The sequence below is a fragment of the Sesamum indicum genome, linkage group LG12 (assembly GCF_026168435.1).
Source record: "Sesamum indicum cultivar Baizhima isolate 11 linkage group LG12, ASM2616843v1, whole genome shotgun sequence".
NCBI lineage: Eukaryota > Viridiplantae > Streptophyta > Magnoliopsida > Lamiales > Pedaliaceae > Sesamum > Sesamum indicum.
In genome coordinates this window covers 15386569-15412844 of record NC_142668.1, presented here as the reverse complement: position 1 = coordinate 15412844, position 26276 = coordinate 15386569, and the positions used below count along the sequence as shown (strand labels likewise).

The 26276-nt window shown below is 36.1% G+C and overlaps 3 protein-coding genes across 5 annotated transcripts; 2 read left to right on the top strand and 1 right to left on the bottom strand.

The window, feature by feature from the left end:
- Positions 1-269: 269 nt before the first annotated feature.
- On the bottom strand, positions 270-2338 carry LOC105175319 (RPM1-interacting protein 4). Of its 2 annotated transcripts, none has more exons than XM_020698452.2 (4): positions 2005-2338; positions 1368-1811; positions 1086-1277; positions 270-863 (listed from the first exon to the last, which is right to left on the bottom strand). In XM_020698452.2, exons 1-4 carry the CDS (start codon positions 2008-2010, stop codon positions 843-845), a joined length of 663 nt encoding a protein of 220 aa, XP_020554111.1. In that variant the 5' UTR covers positions 2011-2338; the 3' UTR covers positions 270-842. The 2 variants fall into 2 exon arrangements, with proteins under 2 accessions (XP_020554111.1, XP_020554110.1); XM_020698451.2 differs by having other exon boundaries at positions 1368-1814; positions 2005-2337.
- A 7896-nt stretch (positions 2339-10234) lies between these two features.
- LOC105175316 (uncharacterized) lies at positions 10235-12084 on the top strand. 2 transcript variants are annotated; one of them, XM_011097725.3, is made up of 3 exons: positions 10235-10628; positions 10729-11807; positions 11945-12084. In XM_011097725.3, exons 1-2 carry the CDS (start codon positions 10285-10287, stop codon positions 11768-11770), a joined length of 1386 nt encoding a protein of 461 aa, XP_011096027.2. In that variant the 5' UTR covers positions 10235-10284; the 3' UTR covers positions 11771-11807; positions 11945-12084. The 2 variants fall into 2 exon arrangements, with proteins under 2 accessions (XP_011096027.2, XP_011096028.2); XM_011097726.3 differs by having other exon boundaries at positions 10236-10628; positions 10729-11802.
- A 1083-nt stretch (positions 12085-13167) lies between these two features.
- Positions 13168-14210, top strand: LOC105175315 (non-specific lipid-transfer protein 1). Its single transcript, XM_011097723.3, has 2 exons — positions 13168-13578; positions 13942-14210. The coding sequence occupies exons 1-2, from the start codon at positions 13232-13234 to the stop codon at positions 13967-13969; spliced, it is 375 nt and encodes a 124-aa protein (XP_011096025.1). The 5' UTR covers positions 13168-13231; the 3' UTR covers positions 13970-14210.
- Positions 14211-26276: the final 12066 nt, after the last annotated feature.

Below are 26276 nucleotides of genomic sequence, written 5' to 3'. Positions count from 1 at the left end.
TGAAATAAGTTAGCAGGTTCTGACTACGGTATGAAACATGAATATGTCTTTTATTTTCAATCTAATCATTCGGAACAAAAATGGTAATTATGAAGTCATAAAATATAGTTACTTGGGGAGGTTTAAATGAATTCAAATTTATAGCTTGGGACGTGAAATACACCTTTTTGCGCCTTTGATATGATTATATGCCAATAATTAGTCTTCTGTCCCATAACGCTGAAACTGGGCCCAAATTAAACTTTTCATTGATGTGATGCAATGCTTAATTCTTGGTTCCAAGTGTGTATTTATGCTAACAAAACATTCAAATTTCAAATTTGAATCATACAGAGGAGCAAGAAGCCCAAGCATAAAAATTCAGATTATAACCATCCTACCCTGTGCCTGCATTAGGGAATTGGGATGTTGATTAAACGAAGATTGCATAACATATTAAGAGAAAAAATGCAAGCAACCCCTTGTGATATTGCAAATGAACAAATTACCCCTTTATGAAAAAATAAAATTGATTTACCTTCCTGTATTTTTTAAAATATAACAATTTACCCACCTATGATTTTTAAAATGAAGCTTTATTTTAAAAAGTACAGGAGGGCGAATTATAGGGGGTAACGTGCTCATTTTCAATATCACATGGGGATAAATTGCTATTGACCCAAATTATTAATATTGGTCCAGTTCCAAGAACCAGACAAGCTCAAAGTTCTGCGGCTGGATGTTTTCTTACATAACAAAAGAGTGGAAACTTGTGTTCTTGTAGAAGTATATTGACAGCAGAATGGTTGTGCCATTGACGAGGGAAAAAAGACGAAGACAGACAAACAAATTCCGTTTGCTCTTCAAAAGAGGCCGCAACATTTCTGCACGATTGAAGAATGAAGTAATCAGTTAAGTTCAGATAAACAGTCTTCTAAGAGCAGCTGCAACTTCGTTACCTATGAAATTATTTCACAAACAAAGCAGGTTGTTATCTGCCCAAAAAGTTAAACCATTGTTCGCTATTCTTTAATCCTTAGACTAATGAACCTAAATGTTACTTCTCTGCTGTAAATGTTCTTGGAAAATTTACTTAGCATACAGACCTTTGATTTGGTATCCTTTTCCTGGCTAGCCTGGTGGTTGTTGAAATTCTGTAGTGGCACAGGAGGGAACTTAGCTGCTGCAATTTGTTTTTCCTCCTTAACTCTGTTGAAAATGACAGTAAATCCTTCTGCTGATCTTGGATCATTTTCATCCCATTGTCCAAATCTTGGCACAGACACAGCTCTAGTGGACTGTCACAACATAGCTTTGTCCTTTTCAGATCAAGCAACAATACTTAAAAGCAGACAGTTACGTTGAATAACTAAAAGACCATTACTTACAAAATCATCAGATTGATTGAGGCCTGGTGAAGGCGGGACGTGACTATAACTTGTATATTTACTCCGGTCAGACTTTTTCCTCCTGTGGCTTGGCCTAAGGACTGGAGTAACTGAACTATCAGATGGGCTTTTATCACTGCTTGATTCGGATGCAACGGTCTTGCTACTAGTACTCTTATGCTGATCGTAAATGTGCCTCTGATGACCATATTTTTCTCGTGCCATCTGCTTATCAGGATTGATGCGCCCAGAAGCCGGAACGGCATGAGTAACGTTGCTGCTTCCCCCACTTGCTCCTCCAATATTGAAGGCGTCAGGATTCTGCTCTGGATCGTTCGGGTTTATCATCGTGCCGCCTGCTTTGTCTCTACGTGCGTTCTCGAAGTAGGCTGTGTAGGGTACATTATCGCCGTCCCAATTCCCGAACTTAGGAACGTGTGATCGCTGCTGCAGACAAGTCATTTGAAAATATAAACTCTCATCAGAACATATCATTCATATATATTCCTCCAGCAAAACATCTGAACTTACAGCCACGAGAAAATTCAAACAGAAGCATCTATTGGATACAACTAGCATTCAGTATTTCAGCAAGGGGAAGAGATTAGATCAGTTAGGAATTTTATCAGACACTTACAGCCATTAATCCGTAAGGAACACTTTTTCCCTGTCCAGGTTGAATCTTGAGACAACGCTCTGAATTCCGAGTTCCTCAAGATAAAGGGAAAAGAAAACATCAGCGGGAAGAAGAAAAAAGGAGTTTGCGCGTGGGTCCATCCATTACCGAGTGACATTTGATTCTATCGGAGATTCCAATGAACTGGGGCTTGCGGACAAAGGTTCGATGGCTTCAAGATTTTGTCCGCAGGCAGGACGGATAGTGGATAGTAAATTCCTCCAGGCACCGCTCCCTTTTTGGAGAGCAAGCAAGAAACTGGTGCCGTACTTTCCTTGTCCTCCTACATTCAGTTCATAGCAATTTGAATATTCATTTTGCTTGAAATTCATTTTAATTAGTTATGCACTCGCTTTTTTTTTTCAAGAAAAACAGTTTCCTTTGATGTATAGGAATCAACAGCAAGTTAGAAGGTGGATAGGTCACTGTTAGCAATTTTTTTGTCAAAATCAGGTTTGATCAGATATCAAATAGTAAATATAATAAATTCCTTAACAATTACAATTCAATTTGGTGTAAAGATATTCTTTATAAATTTTTTATCATATTTTATATCACACCAATGTATAATTGATATGTGTGTTTTTTAATAACTAAAAGATATAATTAAATTAACATATAAATTAAAAATGAGTCCACATACAATAAACAAGTGTATGACACCAATGTCAAACACTAAAGCAAGATAGAAAGTGTTTCACACTTTAAATCGCTGCCAAATGTTAGAACTCCGTTCATAACTCATTCTTTGATAAATTAAAAACAGCAAAAAAAATAAAATAAAATTCTTATGACACAAAAGCTCTAGGATAAGTGAATAATTGGCATTAATTAAAAAGAAGGCGTAACATAAATACAGACCATTCTATTGATAGAATCAGGACAGCTAGGAACATATAGATTCTTGTTTTCGGGTCCTCAATTACGCAATTATCACAATCCACTGTCTTTTTACATGCATAATTAAGTAACAAAAAACACATTTTTCCTCTTCTTGCAATTTTCCAGAGAGATTTCACAAAGCAGGTTCCATGGAAACCTCAATCTTCTCAAAATCATACGCACCCGCAACAATTGTACACTTAATTCACCCGTTGAATAATACTCCACCGCTGTCAAGATTTCACATACTTAAACCGCGGCCATATGTGAAGATAAATAGGAGGTTTCCTGCTTAATCCTACCCACAAATTTCATTCATGTATTTCAACTTAATTTAGAAGCAGAAACATGGCGCAAAGCATTTCTACTTGTTTGGCCGGGATGGTGGTGCTAGTCCTGATTTCCAGCCCAGCCCGGTTGAACGCCTTCTCGTGCACCGAAGCCTTAACAGATTTGTTGCCCTGCCGATCGTTTCTGACGGGCAACGGCCCTATCACCCTTTCCTGTTGCCGGAGCGTTGATGCCTTAAGACAAGCTGCTGCTGCCCAATCAGACAAGAGAGCTATCTGTAGATGTCTTCAGCAAGCTGCATTGTCTGCTAACGTCAATCGAGCGAGAATCGAGGGACTCGAAAGTGTTTGCAATATTAACATTCCCTTCCCCATCGGCCCCAATTTCAACTGCAGCGCGTAACATCTCATTCTCTCCCTACATCTCCCTAAAACAGCAAAGATTGCTAAAAATAATAATAATTATTACACGAATCCGATGCCATTAGTTCCAGAATCCGGACCCGGCCGACAGGTCAATTTTAGCATGTCCCAGAATCATACATATGAAATTGTTTGACTTTGCAGGATTCCGCGGCACACGGCAGGGGCGCACAGTCTGGGCAGGGCCCTGGCGTATTGAAATCCAGGTGCCCTTTTCGTTTTCTTTTTCTGCCCCTATCTTTCCAATTGTGAAATTGAACCATCATTTTGCCTTCTCCTTTTCAGGAATGGGGATGCTGTTTTCCTGGAAGAGGAGACTCTATAAGATGGCAGATGATAGACATTATCCAAGTGATGGATGTCGGAGGATTTTGTGATTGTGGAATAAATATAAAACATGTTTGAGAAATAAACAAAATGTTGATAGAAATGTCTCTTTTTTGTTCTGCTTCATTATACGCTGCATGTATCTGTATTTCTGAATAAAACAATTAACTGTGTTCAAGATATACATTGCACATACAGAAGCCGCCAGCCCACTATGCTCATGACAAAATTAATTTAGGCTTAAATGTATTTTTTGCCGCATAATTTAGGTTATTTGATATTTTTATTTTTTAATTCTATATTTTTTAATTTTCATGATTCTGATTTTTTTTAACTAGAGTTCACTTCTACTGGCGAGAAATGTGAACTCTACTTGGAAAAAAAGAAATGAAATTGTGAAAATCAAAAGATTATTGAATCAAAATGCTATTTTAAAAAATTAAAGGATAAAATATTAAAAAACAAATGAGACAATAGGAATAGTAGCCCAACTCTAATAAGATTTTACCTCAATTGTAGTCAAAGTTCGTTCTGCTTTGTAAATTAACTCAGTATCTAAATCTTGAAGATAAGATTTTGTATTGGTGAATTTGATGTAAAATAATTTTTTAGTCGCAGAATTTATTTTGGTAACATAACTATGGTAATTGATGCTTTTAGCCCTACAAAATTCAAAACTACGTCTTTTTAGTCCAAAAAAAATGTGATTTAAGTTCGAAATCACAATGCCTTTTTAGTCTCAAAATCACAATGTCTTTATTATCCCAAAATTACAACGCCTTTTTTAGTACCAAAACGATAACACACATGACATTTTGGGAAAAAAAAATGCGTGATTATAAATTTTATGATTCTAAAAACGACAAATAACATAGTTGTGGTACCAATATAAATCATATCCTTATTAAAAAAGCATTATACCGTGTAAATTTGTTTAAATAAATACAAAGTAAATTTTTAATTAATTTAAATTAAATGAAATCTCCAACCATATCTTTTTTATAATAAAAAAAATTCAAAATTATCAGAAATTAGTATCGAGTCAAAATTCAAACAATTGTATGTGGCTTTTTTCTGAAAAAAGGTTCAAATTACACAAATACGAAAAATACATATATTTATATATATGAAAGTAAAGAGTTTACAATTCATATGATCATAAATCTAGTAGAATCACATAGATAGTTTGAAAAACTAATTAGATTAAAATTAAAATTTGGTGATTCTTCTTAAAACCTTATTAGTAGACAAAAAGAAAAAAAAGACGAAATTTAATTATAATAAAAAATTAATTAATGGATAATATTATAATATACAGAAAAATTTAGTGTATAAAAAGATCCAAAAGGGTTAAATGTTAAACGAAATATATATCTATTAAGAAATTAAGACTAACTAAATATGTATCCTTCTTGTAGAAAACCAAAGCTAAATAAAAAATAAAGTAAAATCTGAAAAAAAAAATTAGTAATATATATATATATATATGTGTGTGTGTGTGTGTGTGTGTGTTCCGGCGTGTGTATCTTAATTTTTAAAATAAGATTTTGGATAAGTAAATTTATTTAGATAAACATAAAGGATTTAAATTCATATAAAATGGATACAAAAATTTGGTGTATAAAAAAATACAAAAGGGTTAAATATTAAACGAAAAATGTACCTATCAACACTAACTAAATATATTCCTTCTTGTAGGAAAATCAAAGCTAAAACAAAATAAAATCTGAAAGAAAACAACAAAATTAGTAATATATATATATATATATACACGTGTGTGTGTGTGTGTGCATGTACACTAATTTTTAAAAAATAATTTGGATAAGTGAATTTATTTAGATAAACATAAAATATTTTTATTAATAAAAAAAGATCAGCCTTTAAATGAAAATTTTCATAATAATCAAAAAGTAAATCTTGAAGATAAGATTTTGGATAGGTGAATTTGTGTAGATAAATAAAAAAGTAAAATTTTAATTAATTTAAATTAAATAAAATCTCCAATCAATAATATTCTTTTATAATTAAAAAAATTAAAATTATCAAAATTAATATTGAGTCAAAATTACCTCAATTGTAGTCAAAGTTCATTCAGCTATATATATAGATTTCATAAAAATATAAATATCATTAATATAATTTACAAAATCTATACTTTTAAAAGAATTTTTGTCAAAAAGGTTTGCATTTGGGATCCAAGCGATACTTTTTGGAATCATATCGAACAGTCTTACTTTCATCCTTTGAAATTATTATGGGTATAGTTAGGGTCCCACTCACACTTTGAGAGAAGCAGCTGATTTCAGGGTTGTCTTGCTCTATAAATACCGCACACTGCTCCTCTTCTTCACTACAACAAACATTCATTCACTTACCAGAACAAAATGGGTTATAGTAGTTGGAGGTGTTTGACAGCGATGCTGGTTCTGGCCCTAATTAACCTCAACTGTTATGCGTAAACATCTCTATTTTCATTGTTTCTCTCTCTATTTATATATCTACACATATATATGTGTATGTAAATCTTAACTTCTTGAAATGTTGGCAGGATTCGGACGAATGATGTCACATTCAGGTTGAGCCGATATAGCCTAGGCATGGGCCACCAGAATCACCCTGGACCTCTTCCTCAGCCAACAGTTTTCCGGGACACAGAAAATCATAGCCCAGGGATGGGCCACGATCATCCTCCGCCAGCTCTTCCTCATCTCTCAGGTTCTCTAAACTTTGAAGATCATAGCCCAGGAATGGGCCACCATCATCCTCCTCCAGCTCTTTCGCATCTCTCAGGTTCTCTAAACTTTGAGGATCATAGCCCAGGCATGGGCCACCACCATCCTCCTCCAGCTCTTCTGCATCTCTCAGGTTCTCTAAACGTTGAAGATCATAGCCCAGGCATGGGCCACCATCATCCTCCTCCAGCTCTTCCGCATCTCTCAGGTTCTCTAAACGTTGAGGATCATAGCCCAGGCATGGGCCACCACCATCCTCCTCCAGCTCTTCCGCATCTCTCAGGTTCTCTAAACGTTGAGGATCATAGCCCAGGCATAGGCCACCACCATCCTCCTCCAGCTCTTCCGCATCTCTCAGGTTCTCTAAACTTTGAAGATCATAGCCCAGGCATGGGCCACCATCATCCTCCTCCAGCTCTTCCGCATCTCTTAGGTTCTCTAAACGTTGAGAATCATAGCCCAGGCATGGGCCACCACCATCCTCCTCCAGCTCTTCCGCATCTCTCAGGTTCTCTAAACGTTGAAGATCATAGCCCAGGCATGGGCCACCATCATCCTCCTCCAGCTCTTCCGCATCTCTCAGGTTCTCTAAACGTTGAGGATCATAGCCCAGGCATGGGCCACCACCATCCTCCTCCAGCTCTTCCGCATCTCTCAGGTTCTCTAAACGTTGAGGATCATAGCCCAGGCATAGGCCACCACCATCCTCCTCCAGCTCTTCCGCATCTCTCAGGTTCTCTAAACTTTGAAGATCATAGCCCAGGCATGGGCCACCATCATCCTCCTCCAGCTCTTCCGCATCTCTTAGGTTCTCTAAACGTTGAGAATCATAGCCCAAGCATGGGCCACCACCATCCTCCTCCAGCTCTTCCGCATCTCTCAGGTTCTCTAAACTTTGAAGATCATAGCCCAGGCATGGGCCACCACCATCCTCCTCTAGCTCTTCCGCATCTCTCAGGTTCTCTAAACGTTGAGGATCATAGCCCAGGCATGGGCCACCACCATCCTCCTCCAGCTCCTCCGCATCTCTCAGGTTCTCTAAACTTTGAAGATCATAGCCCAGGCATGGGCCACCACCATCCTCCTCCAGCTCTTCAAAGATGAAAGAACTGATAAGGAAAACTTTATTTGGTAGCCTAGTACTGTTATACATGCATCCGAATATATAATTCTATAAATAAAATGAAGCTTTACCTAAATGCTTTTACTACACTGTTCCTCCACTGCAGCAGCTTTTAGTTCCCCAAATGGGATTAGAATACAGCAAAAATAATTCTTAAAATTAAGTGAGAAGATTTAATGAGGGCTGTAATTTTCCCTAAAGGAAACCCTAAAAATTTGAAAGCAAGTTAACTGCTTTACCTCTGATCCACATCTGGTTTAATCCTACACGAAAATTAATTAACTCGTGACCAAGCCCTAATAAGTGTCCAACAGTTATATGTGAATGGAATAATTCACTGCGATAAAAGCTTGTAAATCTTATATATTTAGGGTTAATTACTCTTAATTAGACCCCTTTTCAAAAGTTAAACTTATACTACAATTGGATGAAAAATATTATTATTAGCAAAAAATTATATAAATTTCTAATTTTATCCCTGATTGAAGATTTTATTTAACAATATTGTACTTATAAAAATAATATAGTAATTTTAACTTCACTCGATATATTTATATATTATATTTTTCTTTTTATGAGTACAAAAACATACCCGAAAGAAACTACAAAGCCTTGGAAGAAAATGAATATGAAACGAATGTTTATGCAATAAGTGAAGATATCAGTCGTATTTTATTGCCAATGTTTGCAGAGATAAAATTTTTAAATCAGGAAGCACTATTAAAATGCATTTTAAGAAATGAAGGCGGCATACGTCCAGGCCTTTTGTGGCCCAAGTAACCACAAAACGCTGAGTTTCTGCTAAACAAGTCTGTATTATTATAATAATAATTAAAAAAATATAAGTTTAATTTTTCAATTTTACAACAACATGATTGCCTTAATTTGTAGTAGACGACCATTTACGTTCAAATCAATTAATCAAATACCCTGCCCATTTTATTTTATTTATTATTTATTATTATTATTTTTGGGAGGGGGGTTATCTTTAAGTTTCCTGTTGATTTTGGATTGGAATTATTTATTTTATGGAATGTACTGAAATAGAGCTGTGTTTATGGCTTTTATTTTACCTTGAAAAACGAATAAATTCTAATTTCTTAATCGGTTTTCCTTCTATATATCATCCATTCTCATTTAACTCAAGATTCTGGCATTAGAAAGAACATTTTTATTTTCTTTGAAATTCTTTTCTAGGTGCTTGAGATCCTTCTTGTTTAGGAATGTTAATCATGGCCTTTTGCATTGAATTTTCCTACTAATTTCGTAATGCTTTTCTTTTTAATTAGAGATTTAATATTTAAGTATATATGTAAATTGTAAATAATGAAAATTCAAAGGAAATGAGAGAGTGGCAATTACACACTATAACTGCCTACCCTACAGATTTAGCTGTTAGCGTTCAAAATTTTTCCAAAAGAGAAGCATTCCAGAGTTGTAAGATAACTGGAATTGATTACTACTCCATATTATGAGGTGTAGCAGCAGAATGAATAGGCAGATTAGTCCCCCCAATACACACAACTCACTTCTTACTGTTGCTGCTGGTCACTTACCATAATCCTCACAGCCCCACTGTGCCTATAAATAAACACCACTCAGCCTGGTGTAAAACCACTCAAGATTTGTACAAAAGCATCGGTGCAAAGATCAGACATGGTTAAGATGATGTTGGTTTTCTCGGTGGCTCTAGTTCTGAGCACAAACCCTGTGAAAGCAACTAATTGTTTATGTGTCTTTGCAAGTATATCTCCTTGCAAAAGCTATTTAGGCAACTCTCTCCCTTTTAGTAGAGAAATTTTTTTACCCAAAATTTGATTGAATTAAATTAATAACATAAGTACGAGATACTTGTTATGTGAATTATACAAGAAATATATTATAATTATTTTCAAATCTGACAAATCCAATGCAAATTAGAATTTTCTCTTTTTAAAGAAGTCATAATTCGGGAAGAGAATTTAGTAGACATCACTAGGGAAGAGATATTTTTGCCTCTTTCAGTTTTTTGTTAGGTTCGCTTTGAAATTCAAATTTCAAACCAGGTATTCTATTGGGAATTAAAATAATTATATTTTTTATTATACTTAAGTATAATGTATACAAGTATTTCTTAAGCATATAAACATCATTAATTTAATTTAAAAAATTATATTTCTAAAAGAATTTTGAAATTGCTAAAAAGGTTATGCATTGAGGATCCATGTGTGAGTTTTTGGAAGCATATTGAACAACCTTCCTTTCATCCCTTGAAGTTATCGAAAAGCATCTCTTTCATGCGGGTTTTTCGAGAACATGCACTCATTGCACTCACCAACTTATAGGTATAGTTAGGGTCCCACTCACACTCTGAGGGGAGCACTCACGAGAGAAGCAGCTGATTTTAGGGCTCTTTTGCTCTATAAATACCGGACATTGCTCCTCTTCTTCACTACAAGAAACATCATTCACTTCCCAGAGCAAAATGGGTTATAGTAGTTGGAAGTGTTTGGCGGTGGTGGTTCTGGCCCTGATATCCTTCAGTCCCCCGGTCCCGGCAGAAGCCATTTCATGTACACAAGTATTGCAATTTCTGATGCCGTGTCAGTCCTTTCTGCTGGGAGTGGGGGAAATTAGCTCCCCTTGTTGCGTCGGCGCTCAATCATTGGCTCGAGCCACTGTTTCATCGACAGACCGAAAAACAGTTTGTCAGTGCCTCAAGCAAGTTGCATTGACGGTTAGAGTTAATCTAGACAATGCAAAGAAGCTTCCCCAGCTTTGCAATATTGATGTCCCCGTTCCCGTGCAACTCAACGTCAACTGTGACGCGTAAACATCTCTATTTTCTTTGTATAGATTTCTATTTCTATATATTATATATATGTGTGTGTAAGAGTACGTAAATCTGAACTTCGTGAAATGTTGGCAGGATTCCGATGAATGATGTCAGTTTCAGGTTGAACCAGTATAAGAATTTGGAGAGTAAGGCTTTTCGGCCGACAGAAGGAGGTCATAACCCATGTGTGGGTTACTGTTGTCCTCCTCCTGCACCTCCTCCTCATCACAGAGCTTCCATGAACCCAGAAGATCATAGCCTAGGTATGGGCCACGAGAATCATCCTGGACCTCTTCCTCATCCAACAGCTTTCCTGAACAAAGAAGATCATAGCCCAGGTATGGGCCACGATCATCCTCCTCCAGCTCTTCCTCACTGCACAGCTTCCGTGAACGCTGAAGATCATAGCCCAGGCATGGGTCATGATCATCCTCCTCCAGCTCTTCCTCATCGCTCAGATTCTCTAAACGCCGAAGATCATAGCCCAGGAATGGGCCACGATCATCCTCCTCCAGCTCTTGCTCATCGCTCAGGTTCTCTAAACGCCGAAGATCATAGCCCAGGCATGGGCCACGATCATCCTCCTCCAGCTCTTCCTCATCGCTCAGCTTCTCTAAACGCCGAAGCTCATAGCCCAGGCATGGGCCACGATCATCCTCCCCCAGCTCTTGCTCATCGCTCAGGTTCTCTAAACGCCGAAGCTCATAGCCCAGGCATGGGCCACGATCATCCTCCTCCAGCTCTTCCTCATCGCTCAGGTTCTCTAAACGCCGAAGATCATAGCCCAGGCATGGGCCACGATCATCCTCCTCCAGCTCTTCCTCATCGCTCAGGTTCTCTAAACGCCGAAGATCATAGCCCAGGAATGGGCCACGATCATCCTCCTCCAGCTCTTGCTCATCACTCAGGTTCTCTAAACGCTGAAGATCATAGCCCAGGCATGGGCCACGATCATCCTCCTCCAGCTCTTCCTCATCGCTCGGCTTCTCTAAACGCCGAAGCTCATAGCCCGGGCATGGGCCACGATCATCCTCCTCCAGCTATTCCTCATCGCTCAACTTCCATGAACACAGAAGATCATAGCGCAAGGATAGGCCGCATTATTCCTCCTCCTCTAAGTCCTCCAAAGGACTAAGTAAGCGGCGGCCCTTAAATATTAGTCTATATGTAAGGTGCTTTTCTTTACTTCCATAACATAACATTTTGGTTCTCATCTTTGTTTCATGCCCTTCTTATCTGTTATTTTCTTTAATTTGCATTTGCTGCTTTCTCTGACTTAGTGTACGTACTGTTTTCTCTATGCTTCCAGTGGGAGACGAAAGTGTCCTCAGAATCAGGGTGAAACTTCAAAGATGCAAGAACCAATGAGGAAAACTTGATTTGGTAGCCTTGTACTGTTGTACATGCATCCGAATAAGTATCTATAAACAAAATGAAGCTTTACCTAAATGCTTTTACTACACTGTTCCTCCACTGCAGCAGCTTTTAATTCCCCAAATGGGATCAAAATACTACAAAAATAATTCTTAAAAGTGAAGAAGATTTTATGAGGGCTGTAATGATCCCTAAATGAAACCCTAAAAATTTGAAACCAAAAGTTAGCTGCTTTAATTACAACAATTGTATGTACTTCTCATCCACATCTGGTTTAATCCTACAGGATTCGATAGTTATATAAAAATTAATTAATTCATGACCACGCCCTAATTAATGTCCAACAATGCTTATATATTTTAGGGTTAATTATACTTACACTTCCTTTAATAAATTTAAAATTATATTTTCTCCCAATTCCTTCTAAAATACACTTATACCCCTTTTAAAAATTCACAATTTATATCTTTCTTTTATTCGTAACGATTTAGGCAAAAAATATTGATATTGACAAAAAAATTATATAATTTTTTAATTTTATCCCTCATTAAAAATTTCATCTAATAATTTTTTACTTATAAGGGAAAAAAATTGTGATGTTAACTTTACTCGATATATTTATATATTATATTTATCTCTTTATAAGTATAAAATATACTTAAAAATATTAAATAAAAGAAAAAATTAAACGAAGAATTTCGGACGGAACGTAAGTGTAATTTCAATTTTTTTTTAGAAAAGTATTATTTTGTATTACCGGATAAGGTATAAGTGTAATTAATTATATTTTAAAAATTATTTAATACAAGTCTCTAAGTGGGATTTTTAGGTGAAAAACCATCAGATTCATGATAAAAGAATCTCACGCAGCTAAAACAGGCTTTTCCAGTCACAATATTCATGCTTATAGTCATATTATGCATGGTGGAGGGCCGACGGCCCGAGGGGCTCCAGTCTTCCTCAAAAAGCGAACAATTCAGGGAAGTCATACCTTAAATCAGGGAACTGAAATTATAGTAATTGGAACTTCCATTTCCCAGACACCAAATCTTTGTCTGCACTTCCAACCCCCCACCTAACATTCAACCTCGGTCTCCATCCCCTAATTTAACTTTGGAACAAATTTGAAGTCCGCTGGTTAACCATTATAAATACAGCACAGACAAGCAGAACAAAGCAAACCAAGAGAGACACTAACCTAGTTTACGAGTTACTCAAAACAATGTCTGTAAAGGTGGTTTATTGCTCGGTATGTGTCATGGCTTTGCTTGTTTCGGCACTGGCGGAAAGCCATGCAAATGAAGTCTCCTGCCCGCAAGCCGTGGCACTGCTGACTCCTTGCTTAGCTTATCTGACGGGCCAAGCGAGTCATGTGACGGTCCCGTGTTGCCAGGGCGCTAATACTCTGAAAGATATGGTTAAGACTAAGTCCGACATCAAAAGCACGTGCGAGTGCCTCAAGAAGGCTGCGGCCGCCGCGCATGTTATTACCGACAGAGCTAAGGCGCTTCCCGGGTTATGCCATATCCAGACCCCCCTGCCCATTGATCCTAATGTGGACTGTAGCAGGTATGTCCACACTACAACTATGCAAAAAAGCACAGAAATTCTAATTTAGGCAAAATTTGGTTGGAATTGCACTAATTATATAATAAGTACAATACACATATTTTATAATTGGTACACATTTCAGTGAGAATAACTGGTACACTTGCTCTAAAAATTACGCTTCATCAATCTTATTTAATTAGAAATATTTTATACAGATGAATACATATATATGTAAAATGGAAAAGAAAATGTAATATGAATTGTTAAAAGAAATCCAATCCTCGGTTTAATTTTGTGGTGGTGTACTTGTTATTTTTAAGAAAAATAAATGTAGATTTATGTTGTGATTACACATTAATTAATTAGCTTCTTGGTAATTAGTCTTTTGCAGGATCTGCTTCGTGTCTGATTGAAGTGAGGGAGAAGCAGAGATGCATGTCAGACAATTATGCAGAGATCCGCAAGTCCGAATTAGAGAGAATAATATAAAGGATGGAGCCGCATGTAATAATATATAGTAGTCTGCGGTTTAAGAATATGGATGACTATATATATGTATGCAGCGATGAACAAACTATGCTGAAAGGAAAAATATGAAATATTTTGTTCTTAAAACGAAAATGTTTATATAGTTATATTGTTTGAGCGTATCTTTTCCCTATCATCCTCCGTAAACATTTAGCATTCATCAGGATTTGCATTATCAAGATGGGATAAAAAATATTACACTCAAACCCACCTAGAAGGTATTAAAAAGAAAATTTTCGTCCTATAATTTTAATTCGAATTTTTTTTGGTCATTTAATTTTGCAATATTAGATTAGTCATTTATCTATTAATTTTTGTGTAGATTCGGTCCTTTAGTCTAATTTAAGACTTTTTTGTCATTTTGATGATAAAGTTTAATAGTCATCCCACTGCTATTAAAAAGCACAATATGCTTTCGAAATAAACTAAATTTTTATAGATTCATACCTTCTATGTGAACATTAGTTATGAGCTGAAAAATGAATATGGATGGATTAAATTTGCTCTTTAAAAAGCTTTGCAGGAATAAAATTGTCAAAAATGAGTTAGGAGACTAAAATTACAGGATTAAAACTTAAAATTTTTCCCACCTAGAATTATGGGTTTACTGAGGTGCAGCACTGCTCCCCAAGGCATGGTTGATGACGGACGCAGAGTGACCCATTTACTTCCACATAATTTGCTTACAAATTAATCTTCATTTACTCTCCCCAGAACAGACCAACAGAGAATAAATCAGCATCCAATAAAGTACCTCTTACATATTACTCATTAATTTCTGAAAATACGTACACTCATTGTACTTACCACCTCTTAGGCCTATATATGGTCCCACTCTGAATAGAGAATTCACGAGAAAACTACGTGGCCTTGGGTCTCTTTTGCACTATAACTAATAGAAACGTAGATAGCTCTGCTGGTGTGGACCGAAAATCACGTGGTTAGAAAGAAATAGTTGTAGTAAATAATTATTGATTATGCCCACATAATAGTTGTTAATTGTAATTTTTATGGTGTAGCAAAGCATTTGTCATGACTAAAAGTCTTGACAAAAATATTTGTGATTGTTCATAGCCACGTGAAAAATCGATTTTCATAGAAGATAATTTAAGTGATTGCATCAATTTTTTCATTTAAACATGATTAATACAAAGTATTTACCACAATTTTAATTCACAGTCGATAAATTTGTAGTCAATAGTAAATTTTCTTTTGTTGTTATATAACTCTGAGTAACGCAAAACATGCACAAACAAATCCTCAAATCAGTGAGAATAAATCATGAAATTAAATCGCCACATATTTTTACCGTTGTAGAAAAATTATTACTCTATTTATTTAAACGATAAAAATGATATCATATCAACAAATGTAAATATTCCCCCCCAAAAAAAAAACAGTTTTTATATTCGATTGAAGTCTAGCCACGTCGGAATTAATAAGATACACCAGATCTAGCGTAGACCAATAAAGGAACCTGCGAACTCTGCTACTCTGGGCCAATTCCTATAATTGGGCCCTAATCTATGGCCCAGGCTGTCCTTACTCACGCTTGGGTTTATTTATATTTTATTTCCCCAGAGAATAGCCCTAAACGTATAAATTACTGGCAAGGGTGAGCGAGAGCGGCAACCCTAGCACTACGAATGAAGCCGTTGGATATTGACTATTTCGGGGGCGCGGAGGATCCGAATGGCGGCGTGCCGGCGGCTATGGTTGTGGACGACGTCCGTTCGTCCTTACGTCGCTTCGGCGAGGGGCCATTCGCCCTGGACACCGAGCGCTTCGCCGAGTCCGACTTGTTCAGCTTTCTCGAAGACGATTTCGACGATGAGGACATCAATTGATATGCTTGCTACTGTGTGTTCTTCTCATTCCCCACCATGGTTTAATCTATTTATTGTTGTCCATTCTGCTGAAAAGATGAAATTTGGTATGCGAAGAAATGATCGCGAATTAGTTCTTGTAGATTCTTCTTCTATGAATCTAGGGTTTTGTGGCTGTTGAGTAGACGTCATGGGCAATGGTCTTCCTGTAGTATATTTTCTGTTGGAAAAATTGTGAATTTTGTGTTTGTTTCCGATCTAGCAATTACAGTTCCTGAAATCTATATGACTTAATTGTCGTCTATTCAGGAATGGTAACATGATTGGATTAAACTCAGACTCTTGTTCTGAAATCTGAATTCGCTCCACTTGAGACGATACTTCTTTTTTTCTTTTCTTTCTCCAGCGGCGAGTTACATTCTTTAATTATGTCAAAATCATCAATTTATTTAAATATATCAATAAATTCACAATATATATTTTGTGAAAGATTACAATAAATAATAAATACACAGAAGTAAAAAATTACTAAAAAAAGAATAAAATCTACATCTCAAATTTTAAACCTTCAAACTTTTATCAAAGAAGAGTGTTGGAGGTTTTAATTAGTCTTGTCAAGCCAATGAAGTCTATTTAGTTGGAGCATTGAGTCTCAATGATTTTAAAGGTTAGTTAGGTACGAACTTTTATATACGTTCGGATTTATAATTATTATAGTTATTTTTATTAAGTATTGATATTTAATAGAATAATCATAATTAAATTATTTCAATTAGTAATTATTCTTCAAATTGAAAAAAAAAGAAAATGGTCCTGCCAGGGCAAGACCCCGCTGGCCACTTGAGACAGATTTAGGTAAGCTTGGTCGAGCCTTTGATACTCTCAAAATCATGCGCGGTAGATATTCTCAGCAATTCGGTTTTCGCCTGGTAATTAAACATTAATAGTTATTTACTTTATATTAATAGTTATTTATTGGTTGGAATATTAGTTGTTGGTTTGATGCATATATATATATATATACTTATAATTTTGTTATTGAATTAAAAGCGATAACTATTTTGAAACAGCACCTACTATTATAGTAGATAACTCCTACTATATATGTAGTAGAACAACATCCCACACATATGATGGAGTCTCAACGTCGCGGATTAGCTAGTTAAGCCTCATTGGCATAAACATTTAATATTAATATTTGGTGTATTGATTATTGATAGTCAAAATTTAAAATGCAACTGGATTTACTAAAAGAAAAAAAAATCCCACTGCAATTATTATTCCTTAATTAGTTTCTTCATTAACGATAAGGATGGTATTAATTTTGAGATTTAGTTATAATCTGAATATGTGCATAATTACTTAGGTTCCATTTGGAACCATAAATTTCGATTTAATTTGGCTAAGTACTAACTTGAAATAGATAGGTTTTAAATTTATTTGATTCCAAATCCACCATTATTAAATAGACTTAAAATCTAATTAATAGATTCGATCAATGATTCAAAATTCATTGATTTATTTTCTAAGCGAAACAAGCTAGTCAGATAAAATTTCAATTATAAATTTTAAATCTATATATAAAACTCAAATTTATCAATTCAAATGTAATCGCATAAAATTTCAAATGTCTTAATCAGTACTTTTTGAAATTCATTATTTTAAAATTATTTTTTTTTATAATTAATTATACAATCCCCGGATCAAATTGGGCTTCAAAACTATTTTAGAAGATCAATTATAATCATAATTATATTGTCTGTAAACCCATTATTACTTTTGAGCAATCTAGATTTTGGAGAGGGTGTAAAAAATATTGGTTTATGTCGTGTTCACTGCCAATAATTCTCATTTCATAACAATTAAAACTTGAAGAAAATAAAGAAATTATAATATATATATATATATATACACACACATATATGTGTAAGAATCAACAACAACCTCTTATTTATAAAAAAAAAAATGGATGATTTTACCCCTCTCCAATTTTAAAATGCGAATTTTAGTCCATTTTAACTTGTTTTGCATTCTAATGGTATTTTCACCCGTGCTCGCCTAAAATAGTATCAGACCCTAGGTTTATTAAAAAAATATTTATTTATATTGCATTTAGATATTTTTTTCATCGATGGAGAAGACCTTTTAAGAGAATAGAAATGAACGAAAGTTTGAGTTACAATAGGAAATACTTTCAAATTTTAAAAAAACGAAAATAAAATGAAAATTCTAGAAAATGGAGAAGATTATCTCCAAACATCAAATGAGGGTTCGAGTGACAACTAGAAGTATTTTCATATCTTGACGTCTTAAGAATTTTAAAGAAGGCTTGATGCTTGACTCATGCTTGTGCTTACACGTGGCTTACTATTTATCAGGTAAAGAACTAATCATTCTCCTGCCCAAGTTTCTGTTATTTTTCTGCCTTCAGGTACTTATGGGAGTTTCATACATATTTGAGTGGTAACAGTTTCCTAGTAATGTGGTTTTGGTATTGCAGAAATTAGGAAATTAGGCCTATAAGTTGTTGAATCTATGGTGTTGCTCGATAAATGACACAGCTGTTCCTGTGGCTCTTCTTTAGAAAGTGAATGATTTCTTTACTGGAAGGAGACACTAGCTTTAACTTTTTGGAAGAGAGGTAAGTTTCATGAAGTAATCAAAATCCATTACAAGTTGAGGCGTCTTGTGTGATTTATGTGTCTTTCGCTTGGGCTTTTGCTGAAATGCCTTAGTAAATACAAAGCAAACCAAGTGCTAATTGTTTTATGTTAACCATCCCATGTATTCATAGCATTTTGGATTTTAATTTACTTTCTGATCTCATGTTGCTTTTGAGAAGTTTGGGTAGATGGATTGCCTTGATGGTACTTTTCTATTTTTTTTTTTATTTTTATTTTTAAGAAACTGAAGACACTTTTCTGAATCAAGTAAATTGCAGGAATTGAAGCGCAGGCGAAGAAAGATGAAGAGTAGGAAGGAGAAGAGGAGGAGGAGGAGTCACCATCATTTAGATGATGATTCTGCTGATCTGCGGCATAAAAAGAGGAGCAGGAAGGCGTATTCAGAGTCTGATTCCGACGTTAGTGCTTCAAATGATTCGCGAGTAGGTAGGGACAAGAAGCGGTCTGAAAATAAGAGCAGAAAACATCTCCATTAAGAGGACTAGCTTCTACAGTGGGTGATATGTCATGTGTTTTTAAGCTTCCTCTGACCTACTGCTAAGTGTGCCCTATTCAATTTTTAATCTGGTGATTGATGAGCTTCTTGATTAAAACCACTTTAGCTTAGTGGACAGTGCATTAGTTTGGTGCATTTGCTGTTTTTTAATTTGATGTAATGTATCATTTTAATTGCTCTATTCTTCTGGTTGTAAGAATTTTGATATTTACGGAGTATGCTATGTCTGATTCCGACATTTGATCGGTCCTGTTAGTTGAAATATTGCAGTAATGCTTCGGAATTTTATTGAATTTGAAGTTGTTTTACTTGTTGGTTGCTATTCGATGCTTTGGGGGAAGCTTGCCTGTGGGCATCAAGAAGAGCTTAACTATTCCTGTTCTTTTGAACCTTGTGTCATTATTGGAGTAAAGAAGGTTGCAGCATTTTCCAGTGTGTTTTATATATGCAATTGTATTAGGGCAATGATTTTGTCATTAATATTATCCAGTTTCTGGATCAACCTCTCGAAAAATCAAGATCTGGTATAGCAGGTTTTTGTTGAGATCATGATGTCAACGAATATATTTTTATATATTCTAAATAGCTACTGCATTTGTTTTTCAATTTTATCAACCACAAACATGAGAAGTTTTGCTGAATGATGCCCCCTTCTTGTTTTGGCTTTTCTAATTCCTTGTCTGTGCATCTTTTTTATGTGTGTGTGTGAGCGCGTGGGGTGTGTGTGGTGTGGGTATGTGTGTGTGTGTGTGTGTGCATTGGGTGTGTGTGTGTATGTCTGTGTGGTGTGTGGGTGTGTGGGTGTGTGTGTGTCACGGTAGAAAATGTTTTACTTTCATTTTGAACATAGAAGAAGTGATGTGTTGCTTTTATCTTCTGCACCAACGAATGTCATCTGGGTCTTGTTATATTTTCCATTCTCCTTCAATTTCTACGTTTTCATTTCTTTCTACACAACCCTTTTTCTCGTGCAGGATGTCACCATAGTTTCGCAACATTTTATGCTCATTACGGGTATTGTGTGTCTTTGTGGTTTATTTATGTTCTTTATGATATTTTTGTATGGTTGCATAGATGTGTATTCTCATTTTTGTTTACCTGATATAAAAGATAATTTAATGAAATAAGAGCAATAACAAGACAGGAGAGAGTGCATTGTCTCTCTTCTTTTTTCTTTTCAATATATCTCGTTAGCAAGAGTGGTCTTAGATTGATTTACTTTACTAGAGGGTATATAGTGAGAGAAAATGAGTGGAAGGTTGATAAAACCTGATAAATTCCTTGGATGGTTATGATATGCTAACAAATTCTTGAATTGGTTGCCAGCGACCACTACAAAATGTTGTAGTTTTGAACCCTGACTTTGGTGTGTTTAGCCATTTTGATTTTCTTTCTGCTAATTGCGGTATCTATAATTTTCACCCTTGAATCACATGGTAATTTCTGTAACATCACCTTTATTTTTGGGTACTCGCATGGAAGAGGGACAATCGTGCTTTTGCTCAGGAATAATTAATCAGGTATATATGCTGTAGTTGATGCTTAACTCATGCTTGTGCTTACATGTGGCTTACTGTTTATTAGGTAAAGAACTAATCATTCACCTGCCCAAGCTTCTGTTATTTTTCTGCCTTCAGGTACTTATGGGCAGTATAATACATATTTGAGTGGTAATAGTTTCCTATCTTAGTGGACAGTGCATTAGTTTGGTGCATTTTCTGTTTTTCAGTTTGATATAATGTATCATTTTAATTGCTCTATTCTTCTAGTTGTAAGAATTCTGATATTTACTGAGTATGCTATGTGTGATTCCGATATGTGATCGGTCTTGTTAATTGAAATATTGCAATAATGCTTTGGAATTTTATTGAATTTGAAGTTGTTTTACTTGTTGGTTGCTATTCAATGCTTTGTGGGAAGCTTGCCTGTGGGCATCAAGAAGAGCTTAACTATTGCTGCTCTTTTGAACCTTGTGCTATTATTGGAGCAAAGAAGGTTGCAGCATTTCCCAATGTGTTTTATATATGAAATTGTATTAGGGCAATGATTTTGTCATTAATATTATCCAGTTTCTCGATCAACCTCTCTGAAAATTAAGATCTGGTGTAGCAGGTTTCTGTTGCGATCATGATGTCAACGAATATATTTTTATATATTCTAATAAGCTACTGCATTTGTTTTTCAATTTTATCAACCACAAACTTGAGAAGTTTTGCTGAATGATACCCCCTTCTTGTTTTGGCTTTTCCAATTCCTTGTCTGTGCATTTTTTTTATGTGTGTGTGTGTGGGGTGTGTGTGTGTGAGCGCGTGGGGTGTGTGTGTATGTGTGTGTGTGTGCGTGTGTATGTGCGTGTGTGCGTGGGATGTGTGTGTGTGTGTGTGTGTATGTGTGTGGTGTGGGTATGTGTGTGTGTGAGTGCGCGGGGTGTGTGTGTGTATGTGTGTATGGTGTGTGGGTGTGAGTGTGTATGTGTGTGTAGTGTGTGGGTGTGAGTGTGTGTGTGCGTGTGTCACGGTAGAAAATATTTTACTTTCATTTTGAACATAGAAGAAGTGATGTGTTGCTCTTATCTTCTGCACCAACGAATGTCATCTGCGTCTTGTTACATTTCCCATTCTCCTTCAATTTCTACGTTTTCATTTCTTTTTACACAGCCTTTTTTCTCGTGCAGGATGTCACCATAGTTTCGCAACATTTTATGCTCTTTACTGGTATTGTGTGTCTTTGTGGTTTATTTATGTCCTTTACAATATTTTTGTGTGGTTGCATATATGTGTATTCTCATTTTTGTTTACCTGATATGAAAGACAATTTATTGAAATAAGAGCAATAACAAGACAGGAGAGAGTGCATTGTCTCTCTACTTTTTTCCTTTCAATATATCTCGTTAGCAAGAGTGGTCTTGGATTGATTTACTTTACTAGAGGGTATATAGTGAGAGAAAATGAGTGGAAGATTGATAAAATCTGATAAATGCCTTGGATGGTTATGATATTCTAACCAATTCTTGAATTGGTTGCCAGCGACCACTACAAAATGTTGTTGTATTGAACCCTGACTTTGGTGTGTTTAGCCATTTTGATTTCCTTTCTGCTAATTGCGGTATCTATAATTTTCACCCTTGAATCACATGGTAATTTCTGTAGTATCACCTTTATTTTTGGGTACTCGTATGGAAGAGGAACAATGGTGCTTTTGCTTAGGAACAATTAATCAGGTATATATGTTGTAGTTGATGCTTAACTCATGCTTGTGCTTAAATGTGGCTTACTGTTTATCAGGTAAAGAACTAATCATTCACCCGCCCAAGCTTCTGTTATATTTCTGTCTTCAGGTACTTATGGGCAATTTAATACATATTTGAGTGGTAATAGTTTCCTATCTTAGTGGACAGTGCATTAGTTTGGTGCATTTGCTGTTTTTCAGTTTGATATAATGTATCATTTTAATTGCTCTATTCTTCTAGTTGTAAGAATTCTGATATTTACGCAGTATGCTATGTGTGATTCCGACATGTGATCGGTCCTGTTAGTTGAAACATTGCAGTAATGCTTTGGGATTTTATTGAATTTGAAGTTGTTTTACTTGTTGGTTGCTATTCAATGCTTTGAGGGAAGCCTGCCTGTGGGTATCAAAAAGAGCTTAACTATTGCTGCTCTTTTGAACCCTGTGCTATTATTGGAGCAAAGAAGGTTGCAGCATTTTTCAGTGTGTTTTATATATGTAATTGTATTAGGGCAATGATTTTGTCATTAATATTATCCAGTTTCTGGATCAACCTCTCTGAAAATTAAGATCTGGTGTAGCAGGTTTCTGTTGCGATCAAGATGTCAACGAATATATTTTTATATATTCTAATCAGCTACTGCATTTGTTTTTCAATTTTATCAACCACAAACTTGAGAAGTTTTGCTGAATGATACCCCATTCTCTTTTTGACTTTTTCAATTCCTTGTCTGTGCATCTTTTTTTATGTGTGTGTGTGTGGGGTGTGTGTGTGTGAGCCCGTGGGGTGTGTATGTGGTGTGTGTGTGTATGTGTGTGTGTGTGTGTGCGTGGGGTGTGTGTGTATGTGTGTGTGTGCGTTGGGGGTGTGTGTGTGTATGTGTGTGTGGTGTGTGGGTATGTGTGTGTGTGTGTGCATGGGGTGTGTGTGTGTATGGTGTGTGGGTGTGAGTGTGTGTGTGTGTGCGTGGGGTGTGTGTGTGTATGTGTGTGTGGTGTGTGGGTGTGAGTGTGTGTGTGCGTGTGTCACGGTAAAAAATATTTTACTTTCATTTTGTATATAGAAGAAGTGATGTGTTGCTCTTATCTTCTGCGCCAACAAATGTCATCTGCATCTTGTTACATTTCCCATTCTCTTTCAATTTCTACGTTTTCAATTCTTTCTACACAACCTTTTTTCTCGTGTAGTATGTCACCATAGTTTCATAACATTTTATGCTCATTACTGGTATTGTGTGTTTTTGTGGTTTATTTATGTCCTTTATAATATTTTTGTGTGGTTGCATAGATGTGTATTCTCATTTTTATTTACATGATATGAAAGACAATTTATTGAAATAAGAGCAATAACAAGACAGGAGAGAGTGCATTGTCTTTCTACTTTTTTCCTTTCAATATATCTCGTTAGCAAGAGTGGTCTTGGATTGATTTACTTTACTAGAGGGTATATAGTGAGAGAAAATGAGTGGAAGGTTGATAAAACCTGATAAATTCCTTGGATGGTTATGATATGCTAACAAATTCTTGAATTGGTTGCCAGCGACCACTACAAAATGTTGTAGTTTTGAACCCTGACTTTGGTGTGTTTAGCCATTTTGATTTTCTTTCTGCTAATTGCGGTATCTATAATTTTCACCCTTGAATCACATGGTAATTTCTGTAACATCACCTTTATTTTTGGGTACTCGCATGGAAGAGGGACAATCGTGCTTTTGCTCAGGAATAATTAATCAGGTATATATGCTGTAGTTGATGCTTAACTCGTGCTTGTGCTTACATGTGGTTTACTGTTTATCAGGTAAATAACTAATCATTCACCCGCCCAAGGTTCTGTTATTTTTCTGCCTTCAGGTACATATTGGCAGTTTAATACATATTTGAGTGGTAATAGTTTCCTATCATAGTGGACAGTGCATTAGTTTGGTGCATTTGCTGTTTTTCAGTTTGATATAATATATCATTTTAATTGCTCTATTCTTCTAGTTGTAAGAATTTTGATATTTACTAAGTATGCTATGTGTGATTCCGACATGTGATCGGTCCTGTTAGTTGAAATATTACAGTAATGCTTTGAAATTTTATTGAATTCGAAGTTGTTTTACTTGTTGGTTGCTATTCAATGCTTTGGGGGAAGCCTGCCTGTGGGCATCAAGAAGAGCTTAACTATTGCTGCTCTTTTGAACCCTATGCTATTATTGGAGCAAAGAAGGTTGCAGCATTTCCCAGTATGTTTTATAGATGAAATTGTATTAGGGCAATGATTTTGTCATTAATATTATCCAGTCTCTGGATCAACCTCTCTGAAAATTAAGATCTGGTGTAGCAGGTTTCGGTTGCGATCATGATGTCAATGAATATATTTTTATATATTCAAATAAGCTACTGCATTTGTTTTTCAATTTTATCAACCACAAACTTGAGAAGTTTTGCTGAATACTACCCCCTTCTTTTTTAGGCTTTTCCAATTCCTTGTCTGTGCATCTTTTTTTTATGTGTGTGTGTTGGGTGTGTGTGTGTGTGTGTGGTGTGTGTATATGTGTGTGTGGTGTGTGCGTGGGGTGTGTGTGTGTGTATGTGTGTGGTGTGTGCGTGGGGTGTGTGTGTGTATGTGTGTGTGTGTGCGTGGGGTGTGTGTGTGTATGTGTGTGTGTGTGCGTGGGGTGTGTGTGTGTATGTGTGTGTGTGTGCGTGGGGTGTGTGTGTGTGTGTGTGCATGGGATGTGCATGTGTGTGTATGTGTGTGCGTGCGTGGGGTGTGTGTGTGTGTGTATGTGTGTGTGGTGTGTGGGTATGTGTGTGTATATGTGCGTGGGGTGTGTGTGTGTATGTGTGTGTGGTGTGTGGGTGTGAGTGTGTGTGTGTGTGTGGGGTGTGTGTGTGTATTTGTGTGTGGTGTGTGGGTGTGAGTGTGTTTGTGCGTGTGTCACGGTAGAAAATATTTTACTTTCATTCTCATAATAGAAGAAGTGATGTGTTGCTTTTATCTTCTGCGCCAACGAATGTCATCTGCGTCTTGTTACATTTCCCATTCTCTTTCAACTTGTACGTTTTCATTTCTTTCTAATCAGCTACTGCATTTGTTTTTCAATTTTATCAACCACAAACTTGAGAAGTTTTGCTGAATGATACCCCCTTCTTGTTTTGGCTTTTCCAATTCCTTGTCTGTGCATCTTTTTTTTATTTGTTTGTGCATGTGGTGTGTGCGTGTTAGCGCATGGGGTGTGTGTGTGTGTGTCTATGTGTATGTGTGTGTGCGTGGGGTGTGTGTCTATGAGTGGTGTGTGTGTATGTGTGTGTGTGCGTGGGGTGTGTGGGTATGTGTGTGTGTGTGCATGGGGTGTGTATGTGCATTGGGTGTGTGTGTGTATGTGTGGGTGTGAGTGTGTGTTTACGTGTGTCACGGTAGAAAATATTTTACTTTCATTTTGAACATAGAAGAAGTGATGTGTTGCTTTTATTTTCTGCGCCAACGAATGTCATCTGCGTCTTGAACATTTCCCTTTCTCATTCAATTTCTACGTTTTCATTTCTTTCTACACAAGCTTTTCTCTCGTGCAGGATGTCACCATATTTTCGCAATATTTTATGCTCATTACTGGTATTGTGTGTTTTTGTGGTTTATTCTCATTTTTGTTTACTGGTGCATAGATGTGTATTCTCATTTTTGTTTACCTGATATGAAAGATAATTTATTGAAATAAGAGCAATAATAAGACAGGAGAGAGTGCATTGTATCCTGCTTTTTTCCTTTCAATATATCTCGTTAGCAAGAGTGGTCTTGGATTGATTTACTTTACTAGTGGGTATATAGTGAGAGAAAATGAGTGGAAGATTGATAAAATCTGATAAATGGCTTGGATGGTTATAATATGCTAACCAATTCTTGAATTGGTTGCCAGCGACCACTACAAAAAGTTTTAGTTTTGAACCCTGACTTTGGTGTGTTTACCCATT